The sequence below is a fragment of the Argiope bruennichi genome, chromosome 2, assembly GCF_947563725.1.
Source record: "Argiope bruennichi chromosome 2, qqArgBrue1.1, whole genome shotgun sequence".
Classification (NCBI taxonomy): domain Eukaryota; kingdom Metazoa; phylum Arthropoda; class Arachnida; order Araneae; family Araneidae; genus Argiope; species Argiope bruennichi.
The window spans coordinates 90,586,463-90,606,857 of NC_079152.1; the positions used below are offsets into that span (position 1 = coordinate 90,586,463).

Consider the following 20,395-nt stretch of genomic DNA (forward strand, 5'->3'; position numbering starts at 1 on the left):
CACTAGACAAAAGTGATCACCCTAGTCCGCATCCTGTTAACTGGCTTATGAAGCTACCACCACAAGTATAAGATAAAATTTCGAAAAGATTTTTCACAAAGGTTTTAATAACTTACTATGAACAAAAATAGCTTACTAGCTATTGTTGCTAAAAGTTTTCTACATTATTCTAGACGTATCTTCATTTAACTCTCTTGTTGAAAAAAATATGTTTACCGTTTCTGGCTGACGTTACTAATTGTAGAGTCGGTAAACAACAACCCGGTTAAAGCGGTTCATTGCTAAACTGTAGATTGAAACATTTGCATGGGACGCGAGGAGAGTGTAAAAAAATCTATTTTTAGTTCTTCCTTGTCTTGGTTAGAAATAATCTTGACCTCGGAGGGAAGGAAGGTTCATAAACACCACTAAGACAAGAAAATGGATGGTCTTTTTTACCAGACTTCGTTGCAGTGGTGATATGCTTACTCGCAGAAAAACTTCGCTGATCTGTTTTGTCAACAATAATATAAAGTGAACTCAAAACAAAGAGTAAAGAACTTTTCGAAGGACCTAATGCTGGTTGGATTATTGAAAATGAAAGACAGTTGAAATCCATTCGGATTTGAAACGTTGCGAGCTAGGCTTCATAAAAAAGAAAGTAAATAATTTCTTTTCAATTTTATTGATTAAAGTTGTGCATACATTTTCGTTCGACATTAAGATAGTTTCAAATTAAATTTTACTATTATTATTGGTAAATAGCTTTAAAAAAATGACATGAAATAAGCTATTTGTTTTTCAAAATTATTTTTAAGAAACTAAAAAAGTTATAGTTTATTTATTGATGAAGAAATTATTTGCTTCTAAACGTAATCACAAAATTAAATTAACATCAGTTGCGTTCGTAAAATAATTTGCATAATTAATTTGTAATTAATTTTCATTCATAAATGTTACAATATTAGAGGTATCGTCATATTTGAAGAACTGAATAAAATTATCTCCTCGGAGTAAATTAAAAATTATAGATTAATTAAAAATTATATTGTATCTCTACCAATAATAAAGATAAAAAAATATGTGGTGGCATTCTATAGGACTGACCGTTTGACTTAGAGCTACCAAACTTGGCAAAATTTAATTTGGAAGGTAGAAATGTGTTCTTGGATAATTTTTTAAAATTAAAAATTAAACTTAATTTTAGCGTTTGCCACGATAACTTCCGAAAATATTACAGGACAAAAATAATTTTTTTTCTTTTAATTAATCTATAAAATTAAAAAAAAATGTTTTTTAATGATATCAATTTAATAGTCGTTCAAATTTTATTGAATTTCAGCAATTTTTTTAAAAATGTGTTTTGCCAATTTTACAACAATAGATTATATTGTTTCCCATAATTTCAAACCGGTTTCAATAAACTTTTTAACGCCTAATTTTCTTTTCATTGTTGAAAGCTAAGGCAAAAAATATCTATTTAATATCTGAATACCAAGAAATTTAGAAGATAGATGAAATGCACAATTAGATATAACTAATTAACCGAAAGTAGATACAGCCAGTATTCTAGACGAATCAATTAAAGGCCAAAGCGATTAGTTATATAATAAATATAAAAATGCCCTTTCCAACAATTGTGTGTGTGTGTAAACATAAATTTTTTAAGCAGAACCGGTGCCGAAGATAGGGAAGACACTTTGAATTTTTAAGTTCGTATATATATATATATATATATATATATATACTTATAATAAAGCTCAATGTGTGTGTGTATGTTGGCACTCTACAGGCCAGACCGTTCGACCAACAGCTACGAAATTTGGCACGTGTATACCTTGGAGGCCGGGAATGTGCACCTCGGGGTTATTTTTTCGAATTTTTAATTAAAATTTTATTTATTTAAAAAATAAGTGAAATTTTAGCGTGTTTCTGCTATAACTTCCGAAAATATTACCGCACAAAAAAGATTTTTACATCAAGTTAAAGATCAAAAATTTATCTTTTAAATGATACCAATGTTTTAACCTTCAAATTAAATTTCTATTTTTAATTAATTTTTAAATAAATAATTAACTATATTTTTCAACAATTTTTTCCGTACAAAATAAAAATAAAATTTAAGCTGCACGAACACGTTTCGCATTCATGGGAAAAAATTAGCTTTTTTCAAAGTGTTGCCATCACATTGATTAAAGCTCCAACTAAAAATAAATTAAATCTTTTTGGAAATGAAATCTGCAAAAATATAATTTTCAGCACGTGTCTGTAGGAAATAAAACAAATATGAAATATTATTTTTTTTTTAAAAATAAATTCAAGTAAAATTATTTTATGATCTTTTACACTCTCTATATTATTAATCCAATAAATCAGTTTTATTTTAAGGCAAGTTTTGTTTAATATGAACAGGATATCCATTCAAATCAGAGTCACACAGCTAATTTGTAAACCTTTAGTAAGACACAGATCTGCTAAAATGGTCTAAATGGAAAATGATTATATTTTATGTAACTTGATTCAATAAATACTCTAATAAATAACGAATTTTTGATTTTACATAAAGCTTCTGCTGTGGAAATCACGAATAACAAAATGTTCTTGAAACACTAATATTTTAAATAAAAAGAGTTAATTTCCAATCAACTAAGTCAATCACTTAAACTGACTGATTTATAAAAATTTGAATATCACTATTCAATAAAAAAAGGATAATTTTGGATTTTTCATCGATCGTTTCAAAGAAAATACGTCATTCATCGCGCAGGTTTCTCAAGATTAATTGGCCTAAGATTATGAAAATGTTGAGTTTTTCTAAATTTTTAACATTCAAAACTTCATAAATCAGTTGATCGTGGAAAATAGAAACTTTCATTCATTTATTTAAAATTTGGTATGTCCAGAATATTTCTCAGAATATACCTTATTGCATTAAATTTAGACTTCATAATTTTTGAAATATATTTATAGGCCGGAACAAAATGTTATTGATTTCATTTCAATCCTTTTGAAAGCAAAACTAAAAACTGAATTTTATGTTGAATTTGAGAAATTTTTCTTGAATTATTCTTTGAGATATTACATAAATTATGAAAAATATTTTGTAGTTCACATAAGACTTAAATACCGAGCGATTCTGTATGCAGTACTCATATTCAATAATAATAATAATAAATAAATAACAATACAGATGATAAATAAAATAAAACGTTTTTTTTTTCATTAAAAAATATCTTTATACTAATTGCAATTTCAGCATTTCCACTTTAAATTAAAGTTCAAGTTTTATCGGAAATGACAACACATTAGGAAAATACATACAGTAAATTGAACGAAACGATCTAAACAACAGTATAAGTTTGGCATCACTATCAAAATTTGAAGATTAAAAATGTTTATATATACTAGCCATTTTTATATACTATATATATATATATATATATATATATATATATATATATATATATATATATATATATATATATATATAATATGTAACATTATTTGTTGTGAAGCATGATGCAGTTTGAAGACAGTCAAGATACTTTTAATTTCGTGACGTCGTTTTATTTCACTTTGAAGAAGCAGGCATATGTACAAGCGATGAGCACACAGAGCGACACAGAAAAGGAATGAGGAAAAAGGGTCTTGGACATTTTATCCCTGGTCTTATATAACCAGAGAAATTGATAGGGAAAATATTTCTTTACAGTACTAATATATTATTAAGATTCTGATAGAGATTTCTGACGCATGATAGAGATTTCTGACATGTAAGGGAAACACATGGATCTTTTAAGAAAGAATGTGCTTACTGGACATTTTTTACCCCTTCACGCCGAGCGTGTGAAAGTGTTGGCGTTTAGCCGATTCAGCAATTTTATAAAGCTTCTCTTGAATTAATTAAGTAGAGAAAGTGGAATTGGATCACGAAATAAGAGAATATTTTAGAATGAAGTTACTATGGGCTAAATTAAGATAAAATCTTGGAAATTTAATTAAGTTGAAATTAAAGTTTAAAATATCATTACATATATATAATCTGTAGAAAATTTATCGATTGTTGAACCGGATATGTTCAGAAAGATTTTTATCTTTCATATAAATGTACTAAATAAGATATGCTTCAAAAATTTACATTAATAAAACTTTCTTGAGTCATTAAATATCATTAACTTTTGAATTAGATATCAAACTAATATTTTAAACAACTTCATGTTGAAAAGTGATATGCTTAAGCAAATCTCCCAAGGACCTATTTTGATAGCACAGATAGATCACAATGTTATTGATTCATGAGATAATTTTCTGACACCCTTTACTAATAATGACATCAGTGACTTAACATTATCATTAGATAACTTTCCTTTTTGCAGATGCTTGAAAATGATAAATTTGTTTCTTATCAAACAAATTCATCAACAGTGTCGGAAAAGTTGTATTTACTATTATCAGATCTCTTGTAATCTACCTTGAAACATTGTTTCCAGACAGCCGCTTTCCGCCTTCTTTCATTCAGTCCATTAAGGGTAATCAGCCTATCTTGTCTGGACTTCTCAAAAAAAATTTCTCCCTGTCCAGATTTAACAATATCACGTTCAAGGGCAATATTCTAAAACTGGCTCACTCAAGGGATAAACTAAGTGTTTGAGTTTCATGGTTTAAATTTAATTCGATGCGACTTGCCAACACTCACGTTGAGAAAAGTGTTAGGAAATCAGTTGATGTACTAATCCATTCGGGCATATTTAATTCATTTCAACGCAAGCTTTCGAAGCAAAAAAATACTTTGAATCAATACTTTAAAAAGAAAAAAAAATACTTTTAAAAAATAAGTTATTAAAAATAATTATAAAGTGTTTAGAAAACTTGCACTTTTGACCAAATTATTAAATTTTTTTTTTTTTCAAAGTTCTTATTTTTAGTGACATGTTTTGCTCTGTTTTGCCTAATTTTTAATATGATTATTTAATTCCCAAGCTTTTTCATCAATTTGACGTCTCTGGCCACCAGCTTGTTCGTCCAGTTTATTGGCTTTTTAGGTTTTAAACTATTAATATGGAATTCATTTTTTTTTTCAAAACTTCGACTTTTTATTTGTTAAGATTGGAAAACATGAATTTATGTTGAGTAGGTTTACTATAAATTATTACATGAGCGAATTAAAAATTGCATATACTATTGGGGCGTTTGTAAAAAGGTAATTTTTAGATAATGGTAAAATCATTTTTGCGAGATAATAGTTTTGGGAAATATAAATATCAATTTCCATAAACAAGTCATAGCGATTATTTATCTGGCATCGCTTAACACGTTCACTACAACGATTCATGCTTGATATTCCAGCCATCTAATTAGATGACCTCTTATATGTTATCTTTTACTTAAAATTAAGAAAGAGTTCATCTAATTAAATAGCAGATGTGAAGTACAGGTGATTCAAATGACAGCCAACTTACTAAGCATATTTCCGTGCTCGAATAAATCTGTTTGAAACCTCTATCATCTTGATTTCTTTTCTCTGGCTGAATGGAAGTTTGGGGGGATTTCTCTTCCGATCATTTCTATTAATGGTGTTTGGGGGGTTCCATTTATTTTTTAAGTGTTGAATTAAATGCAGCTGTAAAAAATGTTCAACGGAACAGTCTAAAATATTCCTATTGTATACATACGTACAATACTATAATAGGAAAAAGAGCTTTGTAGAAATTTTGAATGAAGTTAGAATTTTGTTTAAATTTTATTATTATCTGTAGTCAAATGTTCTTTTTAAGATGGATCTCTTTTTACACTTTCATAAAAAATGTAATAATGTTATAGGCATTTATTCGAAATTCAGCCTTTATGACTTCAGTTCTGTATAGATAAATTTAGGTTATAAAGAATTTCAATACAATCATAATCTTGCAAGACTTTGAAGTGCTCCCTATCTTATTAGTAATAATAATATTAATACAACTACTCACTTTTTTTTTTTTAGAAATTCCATTACTTATTTGTACTATCAGTTGGAAGTATTTAAGAATGAAATGAAATTTAAAAATTGTTAGACGAAAAATCTCTTATATTCAATTAATTCTTTTTCCTGACGGTTTTCCAAATGTGCAAACTTTAAAAACTTAATAAAAGCGAGAATCAAGACGATATCAAGAATTTAAAAAAAGGTATACATTATTTTCTTACATTTGTAAGATTTATATCATAGCAGTTCCAAAATTAAAAAGTGAATGATGACGATTTCAAATAAATTGGTATTGTTTTTAACAAATTAATAAAAAAAATCCTTAAAATCGATTAATCGACTTCCTTTATGGAATATCATACAGAAGAAATCAAAGTTTAGCGATTTTAAAAAAATCGAATATTTTAAAAAAATCGTTGAATTTTAAATTTAGGTTATAAGCTCTAAAACGCATTTTTAATTTCACTTTTATTTTTATTGTGATTAAAATCTGTTTTGAATTCAAATAATATTAAAACAATTTTAAATATTGCTTACTTAAACCAGAAGTTGAAAAAAAAATCACGAAAAGATTATCAATTTAAACAAAATAATTAATATATACTATCATTTTTTAATTTAAAAAAGAAAAGAAGGCAGGCAATGACAAATAATATCTTGTTTCAAAAAAAGTTCCTAATATGCAGACATTACAAATTACAAAATTACTATACTACAAAATACTATCAATTACAAAAAAAAAATATTTGTTTCTGATTATTTAAAAATATGATAAAATTAAATATCTTCTTAAATATTTAAACTAATTTCCATGTCAGAATTATCACGAGATATTAAAAGTTGCAATTTTTATTTTATTTAATTCTGAAGTTATAATCTGCGTAAATGTTATTTATTTTACAAATAAAGGGATCTTTAAATAATTAAATCAATCCATAGAATTATGCTCTATGATAATTTTTCGACAATAATTTTTTTTTAAATTTATCCTGCTTCCAGTAAAAAAAAAAAAAAAAATCTTTGAACTTTGCTTTTTTTTTTTAGAAAACTTCATTCAGTGTCTTTTTTCTTTTCTTTTTTTTTCTTTTTTTTTTTGCATTGATTTTGGTATGATATTTCTAATATATCTCTCTGAACTCTGTGGTAATTGTCTTCAAGTAAATCTATTAATATATTTTTTTTTGTTTTTCTTCTAAAAGTTATAATCACTCAATTTTATCATTACCATTTTTTTTTTACTGAAAAATGGTTCACTTCATAAACAAAACAATAGAATTATCTTTCATACTTACGAAATTGTATGAACTTACGAAGTATATTCACTCTGAAAGCAAACAGGACTTTATATTCTCAGTATCAATGGTTACCCAATTTTCCTTCTTATATAATGTAATAGATACAGATCTTACTGGAGATCCATAATATATATATTAATAAGTCACTGATCTGACCTTCCAAGTACTGACTTTGATTACAAAATAAAGGTCCTGGCCTTCAATGTTTGATAACTTTTGTTTCACAATAATTGTTAAAGTAAACATTTTTCTAAAATTTCATATATCACCTTCTTTTAACTTGGAATCTGCTTCGTAGATGAGTTGATATCAGAAAGTGTTACTGAAAGAGTGAAATTAGTGGCATATTGTCACATAGTCAGATGCCTAGGATCTTTAGGTTGAAAAGGGAACGCAATCAGTTCGGATAAAAGATAGTTGCCAATTAAATAAGTTTGTTAAAAATGCAAATTCTATAAATGATAAAATATTAGAATAATATTAACACTTTATTTAGTGTAATGTTCCTATACTTTTCATGACGTTTGCTTAATTATAAGAAAATTTACAAAACCTAACATCTGCTTCAAAAAATTACTGTATACTAACGCAGATACCAGGCCAGATAGTTCTAGAGTCATAATATGTGAATAAAAAATAAGCATTAGCGAAATTAAGTAAATAAATATTAATTAAATATAAATCGTTAAAATTTTAAAAATATGCTCAATTGTGAATTTTAATAGTGGAAGCTTCATAACGTGCGCTCCGTAGGCCTGCAAAATGCTTAAATCCACCATCGAATGAAGTACAATCTTCAAAAATTAAATCAAGTTAACATATAATATATAGTTGCCTTGGTAATAATTTTAGCTGAAATACCAAAACTGTCTTCAGTATAGAAAAAAAAAAATAAAAATATATTGTGTTAAACAATTTATTCAGAAAAATCCTATTATGATTTAGTCATAAAGATTGAGCTCTTAAATTACTAATTACATTGAAAACGGATGTTTGTATTTGAATGTATCTGTCTGTTGGAGCTCAAGTAATAATTTTAAAATCCATTGATGTAACTTTTTATGGAAAATTAACATAAGACATTTAAAAGATGTTACCATGCAATCTACATATTGTTACGAAATTTCCGGGGTTCGTTTGGATAGTGGAAGTTATATGGTGTGGAGAACACTCAATCAGCAGTAGAAAAAGGAACACGAAGACACACAGGACAGCACAAAGACGACAACTATATACAGCACAGAAGACGATTATCTTCAGCCGAGACGTGCAGCATACAACAGCATACACAGCAGCATACAACCAGATTCTACTGCAGACAGTAGCGCACAGCTTAGTTCAACACTAGCTTCACTCCGTCGCTGCTCCGCTTATATCTGGAAGGCCAGTTCTTTAACGTCGATTCCAACTACGACTCTTCTGTCGCTTCCGATTACGACTACTCCACTCCTACTCCGGCAGCTGCAAGCTGCTCCTTTTATAGGTCTCAGGAGGCGCGGCTAGAAGCCTCTCAACCAATCAGGGACGTTCGAGGCGTATCTCGGTTCCTACTGGACGGATCGGGAAAATTCTCGATTTTTCGGGTATAATCTATTTTGGCTCCAAAGTCGCCAAAGTTTGTCGCCAAGCTCCGGGACCTCCAACGCGACACCCGTACTCCGTCCAATGCAGATGACTGTAAAACATTCTTTCTTATGATGGGACCAACTATGCTGGGAAGCCACATCACAGATTCGTTACAATATATTGTTTTTCATATATAAAAATTGATAATTTGAAACAGTTTGAATCAAATATTGAAGAAAATAAAATTGGAGGCAAGGAAGGTGAAAACGTATTACTAAGGAATATTTTAACTCTTTTCAGTAAGAATTATAATCTGCAATGACAGAGGATGTAACTTATTTCGAATCATCCATGTCAGACTTTTCTACAAATACATGTCTATTTTGATTGATAATGTCGAAGTTATCAGAATGAAGACTTGCTATCCATATATCTACAAGGATTATAGACTTGATGGTGGTTAACACGTTCATGGAGCATCTATTTCGCTAAATTAAAATTTATTTCAATGATGAATGATCAGTTTTGATTTTCGCGAGTCAGATAAAATTTTTCTGCTAGATTATGTAGTTGAAATAGATAGAAAGTTGAAATTATGTAGTTGAAATAGATCTTTTACTGCTAGAGTAAATCACAAAAAAAAAAAAAAAAAAATTAGTTGAATAGTGAACTGAATTGACGTGGAAGCTCTACATTCCACTTGTACATTGAGCTACTCATCTTTTATATTGATATTTTAAGTTTTAAATATTTCCTTCTCATGTGTCATAATATAAAATCATTTCTATTTTTATAAAAAAAATCATTTCTCTGTTTTTCAGACGAAATCGGAGATAAAATGGTTATAAAGTGCTCTAAGAAGAAGATATTAAATAATTTTGAAAGTTTATATGATAGTTTATATCAATCACCATGAAACAGAAATATTTTTTGTTTAACACTCATTTGAGGTATTCGGGAAAAGGCAGTAAAATGCAATCATAGGAGACATACAGTATTTCTTATAACTGAATACGATCTTATAATTGAAGTGGATTAATTAATAAATTATTTTTACTTTCTCGTATATATAGTATGGAGAAAATATAGTAATCGTCAAAAAATTCGAACTCGTGATCTTGATGAATCTTCACGTTTCAGACCTCACTGAGTTCGAAAAGCACGTTTTGGAAAATGTCCGTCCGTCTGTCTGTGATAAATATAACTCATAAACGCTTTGACTCAGACGGTTAAAATTTGGTATACGGTCTTCACAACAATTTGCAGATTTCTGTCAAATTTTTAGTTAAATCTGTTTAGAGGAAGTCTGTGTGTCCAGCTGTTTGGATGACATGGTTACTAAAAAATGAAAAGAGCTAGATAGATAAAACTTGGTACACAGAATTAACATCTCTAGTGTAGACATCGGTCGCATTTTGAGCTAAATCCAACTACGGGTTGATTGTCTGTTAGTCTGTACTTTCCGAAACATGTAAATGCAAACATCATCACATCGAAAACGCGATGACTTAAATATATCACATTTTATATGCGATTGTGTCGCTAAAAGCAGAGTTGTGTTCAATTTTTCACTTCCTACTATTAGTTCACACTCTCCCTATAATATATATATATATATATATATATATATATATATATATATATATATATATATATATATATATATATATATATAATCTTGTTCAAATTTTCAATCGTTAATAAAATACTTTTTATTCATGCACTCAAGTTTAAATACATTTTTTTAAACGTGTAGTGGATGACACTTGATGTTAATACAGTTTTTTCAAATATGAATTAATTAAATTGATCAAATAATTTCTATTTGGTCGCCAAAGTCGCCACATCCGTCGCCATGTCACCAAATGGTCGACAAGTTTGTTGTCAAGCTCTGAGATTATAATATAAGTAGGAATTAATTTTAAAAAAATTGTCACTTAATATTGTAATTCTGTCATATGCATATACATATTTATATTAATTGTAATTATTTAATAAAAAGTAACTAAAATATTTCTTTTTTGTTGACCTAAATAGGAACTGACTTAAATTTTTTTTATATATATATTACTTGTTTTTTTTTTCAATCGGTTGGGAAAAATGTATCTAACATGGGAATTCGATTTTTGAATACCATTACAGCACGCCAGGGATAAATCGTCAAATAACTCACCAAGGATGACATGATAGATTCAGTAAAAATGCCAAATTCAGGCCAAAAGTTAACTTGTAACTATTGTACGCCAATTCCATGTAAGGCAGGAATGACGCCTTTATGAGAAAGTATGCGGGAAAATTTTGGAGAGCGTAACTCCATCTGGTTTTAAAAAGGGCATAATTTAATGATCATTGAAGAACGTATTATACTCTTATAAAAAAAATACAAACGTCTTTTTAAACTGTTTCTATCATTTTAAATTGGTAACATCTCTAAAGTTAAATCTCCATTATCTCAGACTGATATAATAGTGTTAAATTTCTCAGTGTTTAAAAGTGTAATAAATATCATTCATTTTAAAGATCTTTTGTATTTCAGGCAAGGTCGTAAAAATGCGTTTTTGGCTAATCTGTACGTGGCGTTGTTATCTGGAGTTCTTTCAATTTTCTCGCCAACCTTTGCAGTATTTGCTGTTCTTCGAGCTCTGACAGGATCAACAGTACCTTCAAATTTCCAGATACCATACATAATTAGTAAGTACTCCTTGGGCACTTCTGGTTCACTCTTTTCTTCTATTTAAAATTTTTCCTAGATTTGTTTTGAAACATTGATTTTAATAAATCTATATTGGGCGATATTTGTTTTTATTTTTTATCAAAAATGGTGTTAACCTAATGTAAAAAAAATGTCATTTCAGCATTCTATTTTGAATTTAATTTTTAATTACAATTAATAAAATTGTAAGTAATTAAATTTCTCATAAATATCTTATTCTTTTTTTAAATTAAAAAATAAATATGATTAAACAAACAATGTTGATTATCAAATTTCGAATTATATTAATTTGAAATTATTTTAAAGGCACGAGTGTTACTGATGTAAACATGATAATTATTTCGCGAAGTGTTACTAAAACTCCCATTAACAAATTATTAGCATTTTTTAGCTTTTCATATTCTTCAGAAGTTTAATATTCAAGAAGCCAATTTTTTTTACTGGAATTATATTATTTCAGTATTCATTTTGAGTTGCAATATTATCATACAGAAAGGCAATTTCTATTTATAGTTATTTTAATTAAGTAATTTAGAGAATGGAATACAATTAACTATGCAATACGACAATGCGAATACAAATATTTGCTGAATCCATTAAAGTACCAAGATAAAGTATAAAATGAAAAAAAAAATATCACAAGCAAATATTGTATATTAGTACTGGAATGTGCTTTATTTAACAGATGATAAAATTATTACGCAGTTAAAAAAAATGGTATGTTTATATTAAAAAACAGAGTATAATATAAAACAACATCCATTTATGGCTGGTTTTTCGTCGATTTAATATTCATCTTCAAGAATATGAACTCGAAATTCTTTGCATAAAATTTTTTCTCAATAAATTATTTTCTCTATTGATCTTTTTATCCAAATATTAGTCGATTTTATTTACTGACTATCAATATTATGAAACCCGTCTTTAGAATCTTAAATCATATAATCAAAATAATCTTATTTTTGCAGCTAGCCATATAACAAGCTTTTGAAAAGGAATTAAGTACTTTATCTCTGTTGCGTTTTATTAATAATATAATATAAAGACTCTAATGATGTTTATGCATAAATTGGAGCCGTTTCTAATGGATTTAAGTTATGACAAATAGCTACTAGGAGAGTAAAGATTATGATGACAAAAAAAAAAAAAATATTTCTAATTGACATTCACAAGAATAGTAATTATTGTTCAGTAAAAACAAAAATTGTTAAATGCAATTAAAAATCTTTAAATTCATTAGATAAATCGATTTTTTTATTAACATTTTTTTACTTTCAGTTTTCTTAAGAGTTAAGTCTTGAATCAGATATATGCCAGATATTAAATAGCATTAAACCGGTTATTATTATATAGATGCATGATATAACAAATTTAAAACATTTATTATACTGCATGATTCTACCAGACTACTAGAAAGATAAATCCCAGTCTTAAATCTGTTTAAGATGCTCGGCTATTTCTCTAATCATTTTGATAATTAAATAATTATTACAATCAAATAAACATCGGATCCAATTTTAGAACACTGTTTTTATTAGCTTATTTTATTGCCCAATTTGTGATATTATGAATAAAAAACGTTCTAAAACTATTTATAAAAGCTATTTTTTGTTGCCATCAGGAGTCTTGAGCATATTCTTTATTTACTTGATTTTTTAAATGAAAACTAATAATATTAATCATTGATTAAACTATATTCTTTTATCATTCTCTTGATTTAAAAATCTCTCTCAGAATAATAGGAACTATTATGAAACCAATGTACAAAAAAAAAACCTAAAAAGTATTCAATTTCCTTGAAAATGGCTGCCTTTCAAAATGAAAATTAACAAGCTTGCAAATGAAATCTAAAAGAAAAAAAAATCAGTTAGTTAATATCAAAATACTTACAATTATTAATTTGATTTTTTTCTCTGATAGAATTAATAAAATTACTATAAGTTATTTTTAACATAGCAACTATTCTTTGGAATGATTCAAAATTTCTGCTTTATAAATTAAAGCTCCTCCTTGAAACTAACTATTGTTCAGTGGCATTCATAGCTCAAAGAATTGAACACTGTAACAAATTGTAGAAGAAATTTAATAAAATTTAGAAATTACTAACAATTGCAGTTGCAGGCACGTCCCTCAGCGTACAATTTAAAACATCAACTATGGCATAAATGCTACTGCCAAAGACGTTTTTCTAGAGCATCAACGCCTTCTCATAATGAAAAAAAAAATCATAAATGTGTTTAAAAAATTCATGATTTATTTTATATTAAAATTCCTTAATTCCTGGTAACTCGTCCTCTTGCAAAAGAAGCCCATTGTGCATTATTAAATAAATAAATATTTAGAAATACTCTGCATTGGTCTATAACCAACGAAGACAAGTTAATATGACAAATATCCCCAGAATGTCGGATAAATGTCCTGTCCTCGTAATAAAATTAATTGCAGCAGGTTAATAAGGCATTCGAATATTTACAACGGCATGGAACAGTTACAACGAAAAAGGAAATATTTTATACGAAAGGAAAGTCATCTGGTGAGAAGAATGTATAGTAAACGAATGTCTTTCTTAATCCCACTTTTATTTCTATTTTTCAGAAAGATCTTGCTCAAACTCCAGGTTATATGTTCCAAGTTTCATCGATTTCATATGTCCATTAAAATAAGCTCTGGAAGAATTTTATAACAATCGTCTTGTATAAATGTTTACGTATCGTAGACACATGTAACCGAAAAGCTATTCATCTTAATATTGAAAACAATATTCTTTCCAGCTGTCGAGCAAGTAGGGTCGAAGCAGCGAGCCTGGTTGGTATGCATCTCATGGACTTTGTGGACTTTGGGAGCCTGCTGTCTGGCTCTGGTGGCCTACGTGACCAGGCACTGGAGTACTCTAGGATTGGTTACGACACTCCCCATAGCTGCCTTCTTTGTTTACAAAAGGTAATTTATACATCTCGGGAATGTGTTATACTTCTCTTTTAATTATTTGAGCCAAATTTATGCATTATTAGCAAAATAAAGGCCTTGTTGAATAAGCACTGTAATGTAAATTTTTGCTACAAATAACCATATTTTTTTACCGAACATTTATTTCGACCGTATTTTTCTAAGTGAAATGAAATTTGCTTTAATGGAAAGTAATTCGGTGAAATGATTTCATGGAGAATGTTGAAGCTTTAAAATGTCGGGGGGTGAAAAATGTTTTAACATTCCAATATCTTCTTTTTTCTAAAATACGTCTTTAAATGCAGTATGATAAAAAAAATTACAAGTTTAAAAATTAATAATTTATTTTTAAAGTTCAGTAATTTCTTTATTTTCTAACTTGCACAAACTTAAAATGAATAATCTGACGAGTTTTATTGAGAGAATACATGTAACATCAAAATAAAAGTTATCATTTATGCTTCAAAATTCAATTTTCTGATGACTGCACTGTTCCATGTCTTTATGCAGAAGTGGTTACAGAGTGATATCAAACAGCACCAGTTCCATAAAAATACTTTCTAATGATGCACTCTTAATGATAATCAGATATAATGTCTGAAATAATTATATTTATAATTATTTCAATTTTGAATAAAATTAGATATCCTAACCCAAGAGTTTGAAATATGTTTAACCACGAATCTCATACAACACTTTTTTTTCAAACTATTTAATGCACATAAACAAAATAACTTTAAAAGTAGTTACTTCGATGAAAAGCTGTTTTAATAAATTGGCACGTGAACTATTTTAATTTTTCTAAATAAATTTAATAAATAAACTTATAATAACTTAAGACCAAATTTTCTTATTTATTTTTAAATTTTGGTTAGCAGAAGCTTTTCCTTAAAAAAGAATATGTAGTTACACATTTTTTTCAGCCCTGAAAGGAATTGTGAGAGATAAAAGTTCATGAAACACTTTCTAAGCTGAAATCGTACTGGAAAATTTTGTGTTAGTTGAAAATTATTTTATTACTCCTATCGAAATCTTTTTATTAATCTTTTATGCATTTTTTTCTTTTTGTGCCAATATCCAATGCTAATCGGGTTTTTTTTTTTTTTTTTTTTTTTTGACAGCTTCTTGAAGCCATCTCCGAGATATCTAATGGCCCAAGGGCGTTTCGAAGAAGCCGCTGAAGTCATAAAAACTATTGCTGAATGCAATGGATGCAAGACTCCGAAATCTCTTCTTTCTAGACTTCAGGTATTTACTATCAAAAATCCAATGAACTCCATTTTGATTCAGCCTCTATGGCACAAAGTTTGATAGTTTAGAACAGTGGCTATTTTTAACAATTAAATACAAATGAGCTGGGATATTTTTTATTCAATGACAACTCAAGTTACATATTAAGTATAAAATTTTGATTCGTGACATCATTTCTAAATAACATAAAATGCGATTTTAGCGATATATGAAGTTTATTATTTTAGTCTTAAATATTAAATTTTAATGTGTAAAAAAAATCGATAATTGGTATTAAATTTAATTTCCATTTAACTATACCAATTTTTAAATGCATTGAGAAAACGTTATTTTTAAATATATTCAAGATTATTTAAAATGCCATTATGATACACCAGTTGCCATACTGTTAAATTCAACTGACTCTAACTCAAATCAAAATTTAAATAATTTGTTGCTGTATATTCCATCTTTATTTTAAAGAAACAGATGCTAAGCTTTTTAGTTCCATGTATTATACTAAATAAATTCTTATTTGGAAACCTTCTGAAATCTAGTGTTTTAAACATCTATTTAACTAGTTTTTTAAAAGAAAACTTTCGAATTATAAGCTTTCACTTTTTCTTAACTTTTTAAACAAGAAAAATTTTTTAACTCGAATATTAGTTTCAAATTGAATATCGGTTTTGTCTCGCACTTCTTGTCTTCTGATTTTGAAATTTCTCTACAAGAAAGATCAGCTTTTTGTGTTTTTAATTGCATATTCAATATGAGGACCACAAGTTTATGGGTGAGAATTTGCCGGATACGTATGTCGATTCTCTTTTCTCCTGCAGGTATGATTGCGAGTGTTTATTGGTGTTTTTCATTTCTAATGATAATTTCTGATGCCGAGGTGTAAAATTTGCCAAACGTGAATTCTGATGACTCTCGGATTTTTGATGGTTCTTGCGTAATAGAATGCTTTTCCCGACATTCAGGTTTATCCAAACGTCTAGCAAGAAGGAGAGTACCACTTATGATTACCATATTTGTGACATCCTTTTTATGTTTATATAAATGGATTATTGGGTTCTGGTGCCTTGTAGGACTCGGCTCGAAGATTGGCAGATAACGGATTCGAGACGCGATAACACCAAAGTTTTCTCATGTAAAGACTTACCACATGCTAAATTTGCCGTCATAATCATTTTCATCTTGGTGCTGTATGGAAATCTGGAGAGTAAGATATCATCTCAAATACCGTTCTGAATATCTGTTTCAAACAATCTGATAACGAAATAACCCTCACATAGCTTCAAAACGGGGCGTCACTCATGGTGAATTCGCGAAATTCACCTATTCATTGCGATTCATTACTGGTGAATCGTATCTAGGGATTGCAATACCGGACCAAAATTTCAATACCGGTATTCGGTATTTTTTAAATCTTAATACCGGTTTTAATACCGGTATTAGAAATTTTAGAAAAAGAAAGAAAACACAGGCGTTTCTTTGTTTTATTCGCCAGTTTTGTTAGAGAGTGTAAATATCACAAAAAATAATTTGTAATTTATAAATTATAACAGTATATAATCACAAAAAAGTAATGGAACATCTTATTTATTTAAATCACAAAAAAGTGTAAATATCACTATTCAGTCTGGGGTACTATTACAACTTTTTGAAATGGGATCTTAAAAAACATAATGCATCCATTGTACTGTCATTAAGCCTGAAAAGTAATTTTGTGTAAAAATGACCAGCTGTCGAAAACGCTCTTTCGGCATCTACGCTAGTTGGTGGTACTGTTAGCAATGCGCGATATACATTTTCCAAGTATTTACCTCTAAATCCCTCATCTTCAAATAAATCGATTTCTCGTCGGATGGTTTTGGATATAGCCGATCTCTATATTGTATTTTGGTTCGTTGAAATTTTTTTTATTTATCGCTAATTCTAATTTTTGTTCAAGGGACAATTCCTTTTCACTATCGACAGTAGTGACATCATAATCATCGATAATTGAACCGAATTCTTCTGAATGTGGATAGGGTTGTGGGTAAAAAATTTTTAGAAAATTTACTCTAAACTTAATCAGATTTGAATTGGTTATTTTCTTTTCCTCTTTTTCATTTTTATTTTTAAAATCATTATAATCATGTAAATACCGTAAGACATTTTCTATTTCGGTATGCCTTTCTTCTGCGCGATTTTTCAATGTAATATATAATTTTTCGGATAGTGATATGTACTGTTCTTTCAGTGACTGCAACATGAAATTTATTGCTGCATTAGCTGTTAATAAATTAGAATCTCTCCGACATAATGCCTCAATAGTCAGTTTTATTGGAAGTAGAGCTGACTCTTACTCTCTTCAAAGTTGAAATCCGAAATTTCTATATCCACAGTATTTGGATTCTTCTGTTCTTTATTTTTTTGGTATAATACATCTATTACTCCTAATTGAATTCCATGTGCATAGCACAACTGCTGATTTGCACCAATCAACTTTCCAACTTTTTCATAATTGTTGCCCCATCAGTTGTACAATATTTTCTTTCAGGGATAATGTTTCGCTAATTTAGATTAAGCCCTTAATTGGCTAATTAATGTCGCCCCGTTAGGGAGACATAAAAACAAAAACGTATACTATTTTTCTATGTTCGCGATACCTGAACATATAATGGAGACAATTTTAAAAATTTCTAGTAAATACCGAAAAACCGGTATTTAAACTTGTGAATACCGGTATTACAAAATTGTACAAATGGCTCAAAATACCGGTATTCGGTATCCCGGTATTGCAATCTCTAATTGTATCTAACCAACCCCCTGCGATGTGAATTGTTGCTACTCAATCTAAATTGAACATTCAATAGCGTAATCAGTGTCTCTCAAAATTATCTAATTGTATAACGACTAATGTAAGTCTACAAATTTGAATTGCTAATAGCACATCCTTCATAGCTTTTCGTTTTAAAGATTTCACAATCCCCCAGACTGGCAGTATCCGTTATCTGCCAATCCCTTAGCCATTATCTGTCAGTCCCTCAGAGTTGCACTGGCACAAGAATACAATTGAAATTTAATATATATATATATATATATATATTATATAATATTCCCCTTTTTGAAATGCTTCGTATTAGTATTTTGCAATTGTGATCGTGTATTATTGAATGTAATCGGTTGCTTAAAAGCTATTTTTACTTCCCGACAGGAAATTGCTGAAAAGGATAAACCGCAAAATGAAAATGATAGAGAAGTCTCTGCTATCACTTTTTTCAAATATCCTCAACTTAGAAAGAAATTGTTAATAGTCACTCTGAACTGGTATGTTAACTAATATTTTTATCGAAGTTACTTTTGTTTGAAATTAAGAAAAATTAATAAGGTTTAAGAAAAACTAATTTATACAGTTTCTTATGGAAGAGAGTTTACTATTTCACCTTATAAAAACTGTGAAAAAATGCAAAAAAAGAAGCTAGACATATTTTTAACTGCTTACAGGTCTGCGATTGCAGTTGCATATTTTGGATTGACATTGAATGCTACAAATTTAGGGAAGAATGACTTTCTTAACTTCTTCTTGTTGACTGCTGTGGAACTTCCAGCCTTTCCTTTGGCTTTATTTCTCATGGAGAAAATCGGCCGACGGTGGTCCACCACGATCTTCGTTCTCCTGACTGGAGCAGCATGTTTAATACCTTCTTTCCTCTCAAAAGGTAAGTTCTGATTAAAGTGATCAGGTTTTCAGAATTTCGGCACAGTATCTAGAACCCGAGAATTCAACTGAGCACAGAATGCGAGGTGTGAGGCTTTAAACAAAATCCAAAGAAAAATATATTAATAAAGAAAGAAATTAGATGTAATAAAATAGTTAATAATTTTTTAATGTCTGAAAACATGTAGGAAAAAAAATATGAGCTCTTTATATGAGCTAGAAGTCAGACTTCTGTCCCCAGATGCTCAGGGGCTTTTACCCTTAGAAGCTATTGCACAAACTCGGCTTAAATCACTGACTTCGTCAGCGGGCTTGTCTATGACAAGTACTATAAGTAACAAAAAAAATCTTAAATTTTCTTACGATTTATTCATCTCTTTAATAATGTTATAGATATGGGTGCCTCAGCCATAATTGTTTCGATGGTCGGCAAATTCGGATCTGCAGCCGCGTTCACCGTCATCTACCAACAAGCTGCTGAATTATACCCCACACCTGTGCGAGCCCTTGGAATGGGCATTGGGTCAGTTGTGTCTTCCGTAGCTGTGATTTGCATGCCATACATTTGCTATCTGGTAAGTGTTTCGTATTTATTATAATACCTGGCTTCCAAGTTTCCTTTCAATCTTCAACCATTTTTTTAAAAATCATATTTTTTTTAAAAGTCAACTTATTTTTAAGAATTGCTATTTTAAAAAAATAATAAACAAAATGGAAAGGAAATTAAGAAAAATATTTTATAATTGAAAAGAAATAGATAAAATAAACTAATTATATAAATTTATCATTCTAATCACTGCAAGCAAGTTATACATATATTGCTTTTGTAAAAAGCTCATTATGTATTTTAGTCATATCTTGTTAATGCACTTTTTATTTTTATGGTTATTATTTCTAAAAGTCAACTTCAGAGTTCTTGTTCAAAATTTGATATTAGCAAATCCAAATTCAAAGATAAAAGAAAATCGACCCGCCTTTGATAACTTGTATGTTCTCCT

At 28.7% G+C, this 20,395-nt stretch overlaps 1 protein-coding gene across 1 annotated transcript in view; it reads left to right on the forward strand.

The window, feature by feature from the left end:
* LOC129961907 (beta-alanine transporter-like) overlaps nt 1-20,395 on the forward strand; it is a 36,623-nt gene that overhangs the window by 12,656 nt on the left and 3,572 nt on the right. The window contains exons 3-8 of the mRNA XM_056075535.1: nt 11,339-11,493; nt 14,287-14,455; nt 15,583-15,709; nt 18,894-19,006; nt 19,184-19,398; nt 19,791-19,972. Of these exons, the coding sequence (XP_055931510.1) occupies nt 11,339-11,493; nt 14,287-14,455; nt 15,583-15,709; nt 18,894-19,006; nt 19,184-19,398; nt 19,791-19,972 (961 nt within the window). The remainder of the gene's footprint in view (nt 1-11,338; nt 11,494-14,286; nt 14,456-15,582; nt 15,710-18,893; nt 19,007-19,183; nt 19,399-19,790; nt 19,973-20,395) is intronic.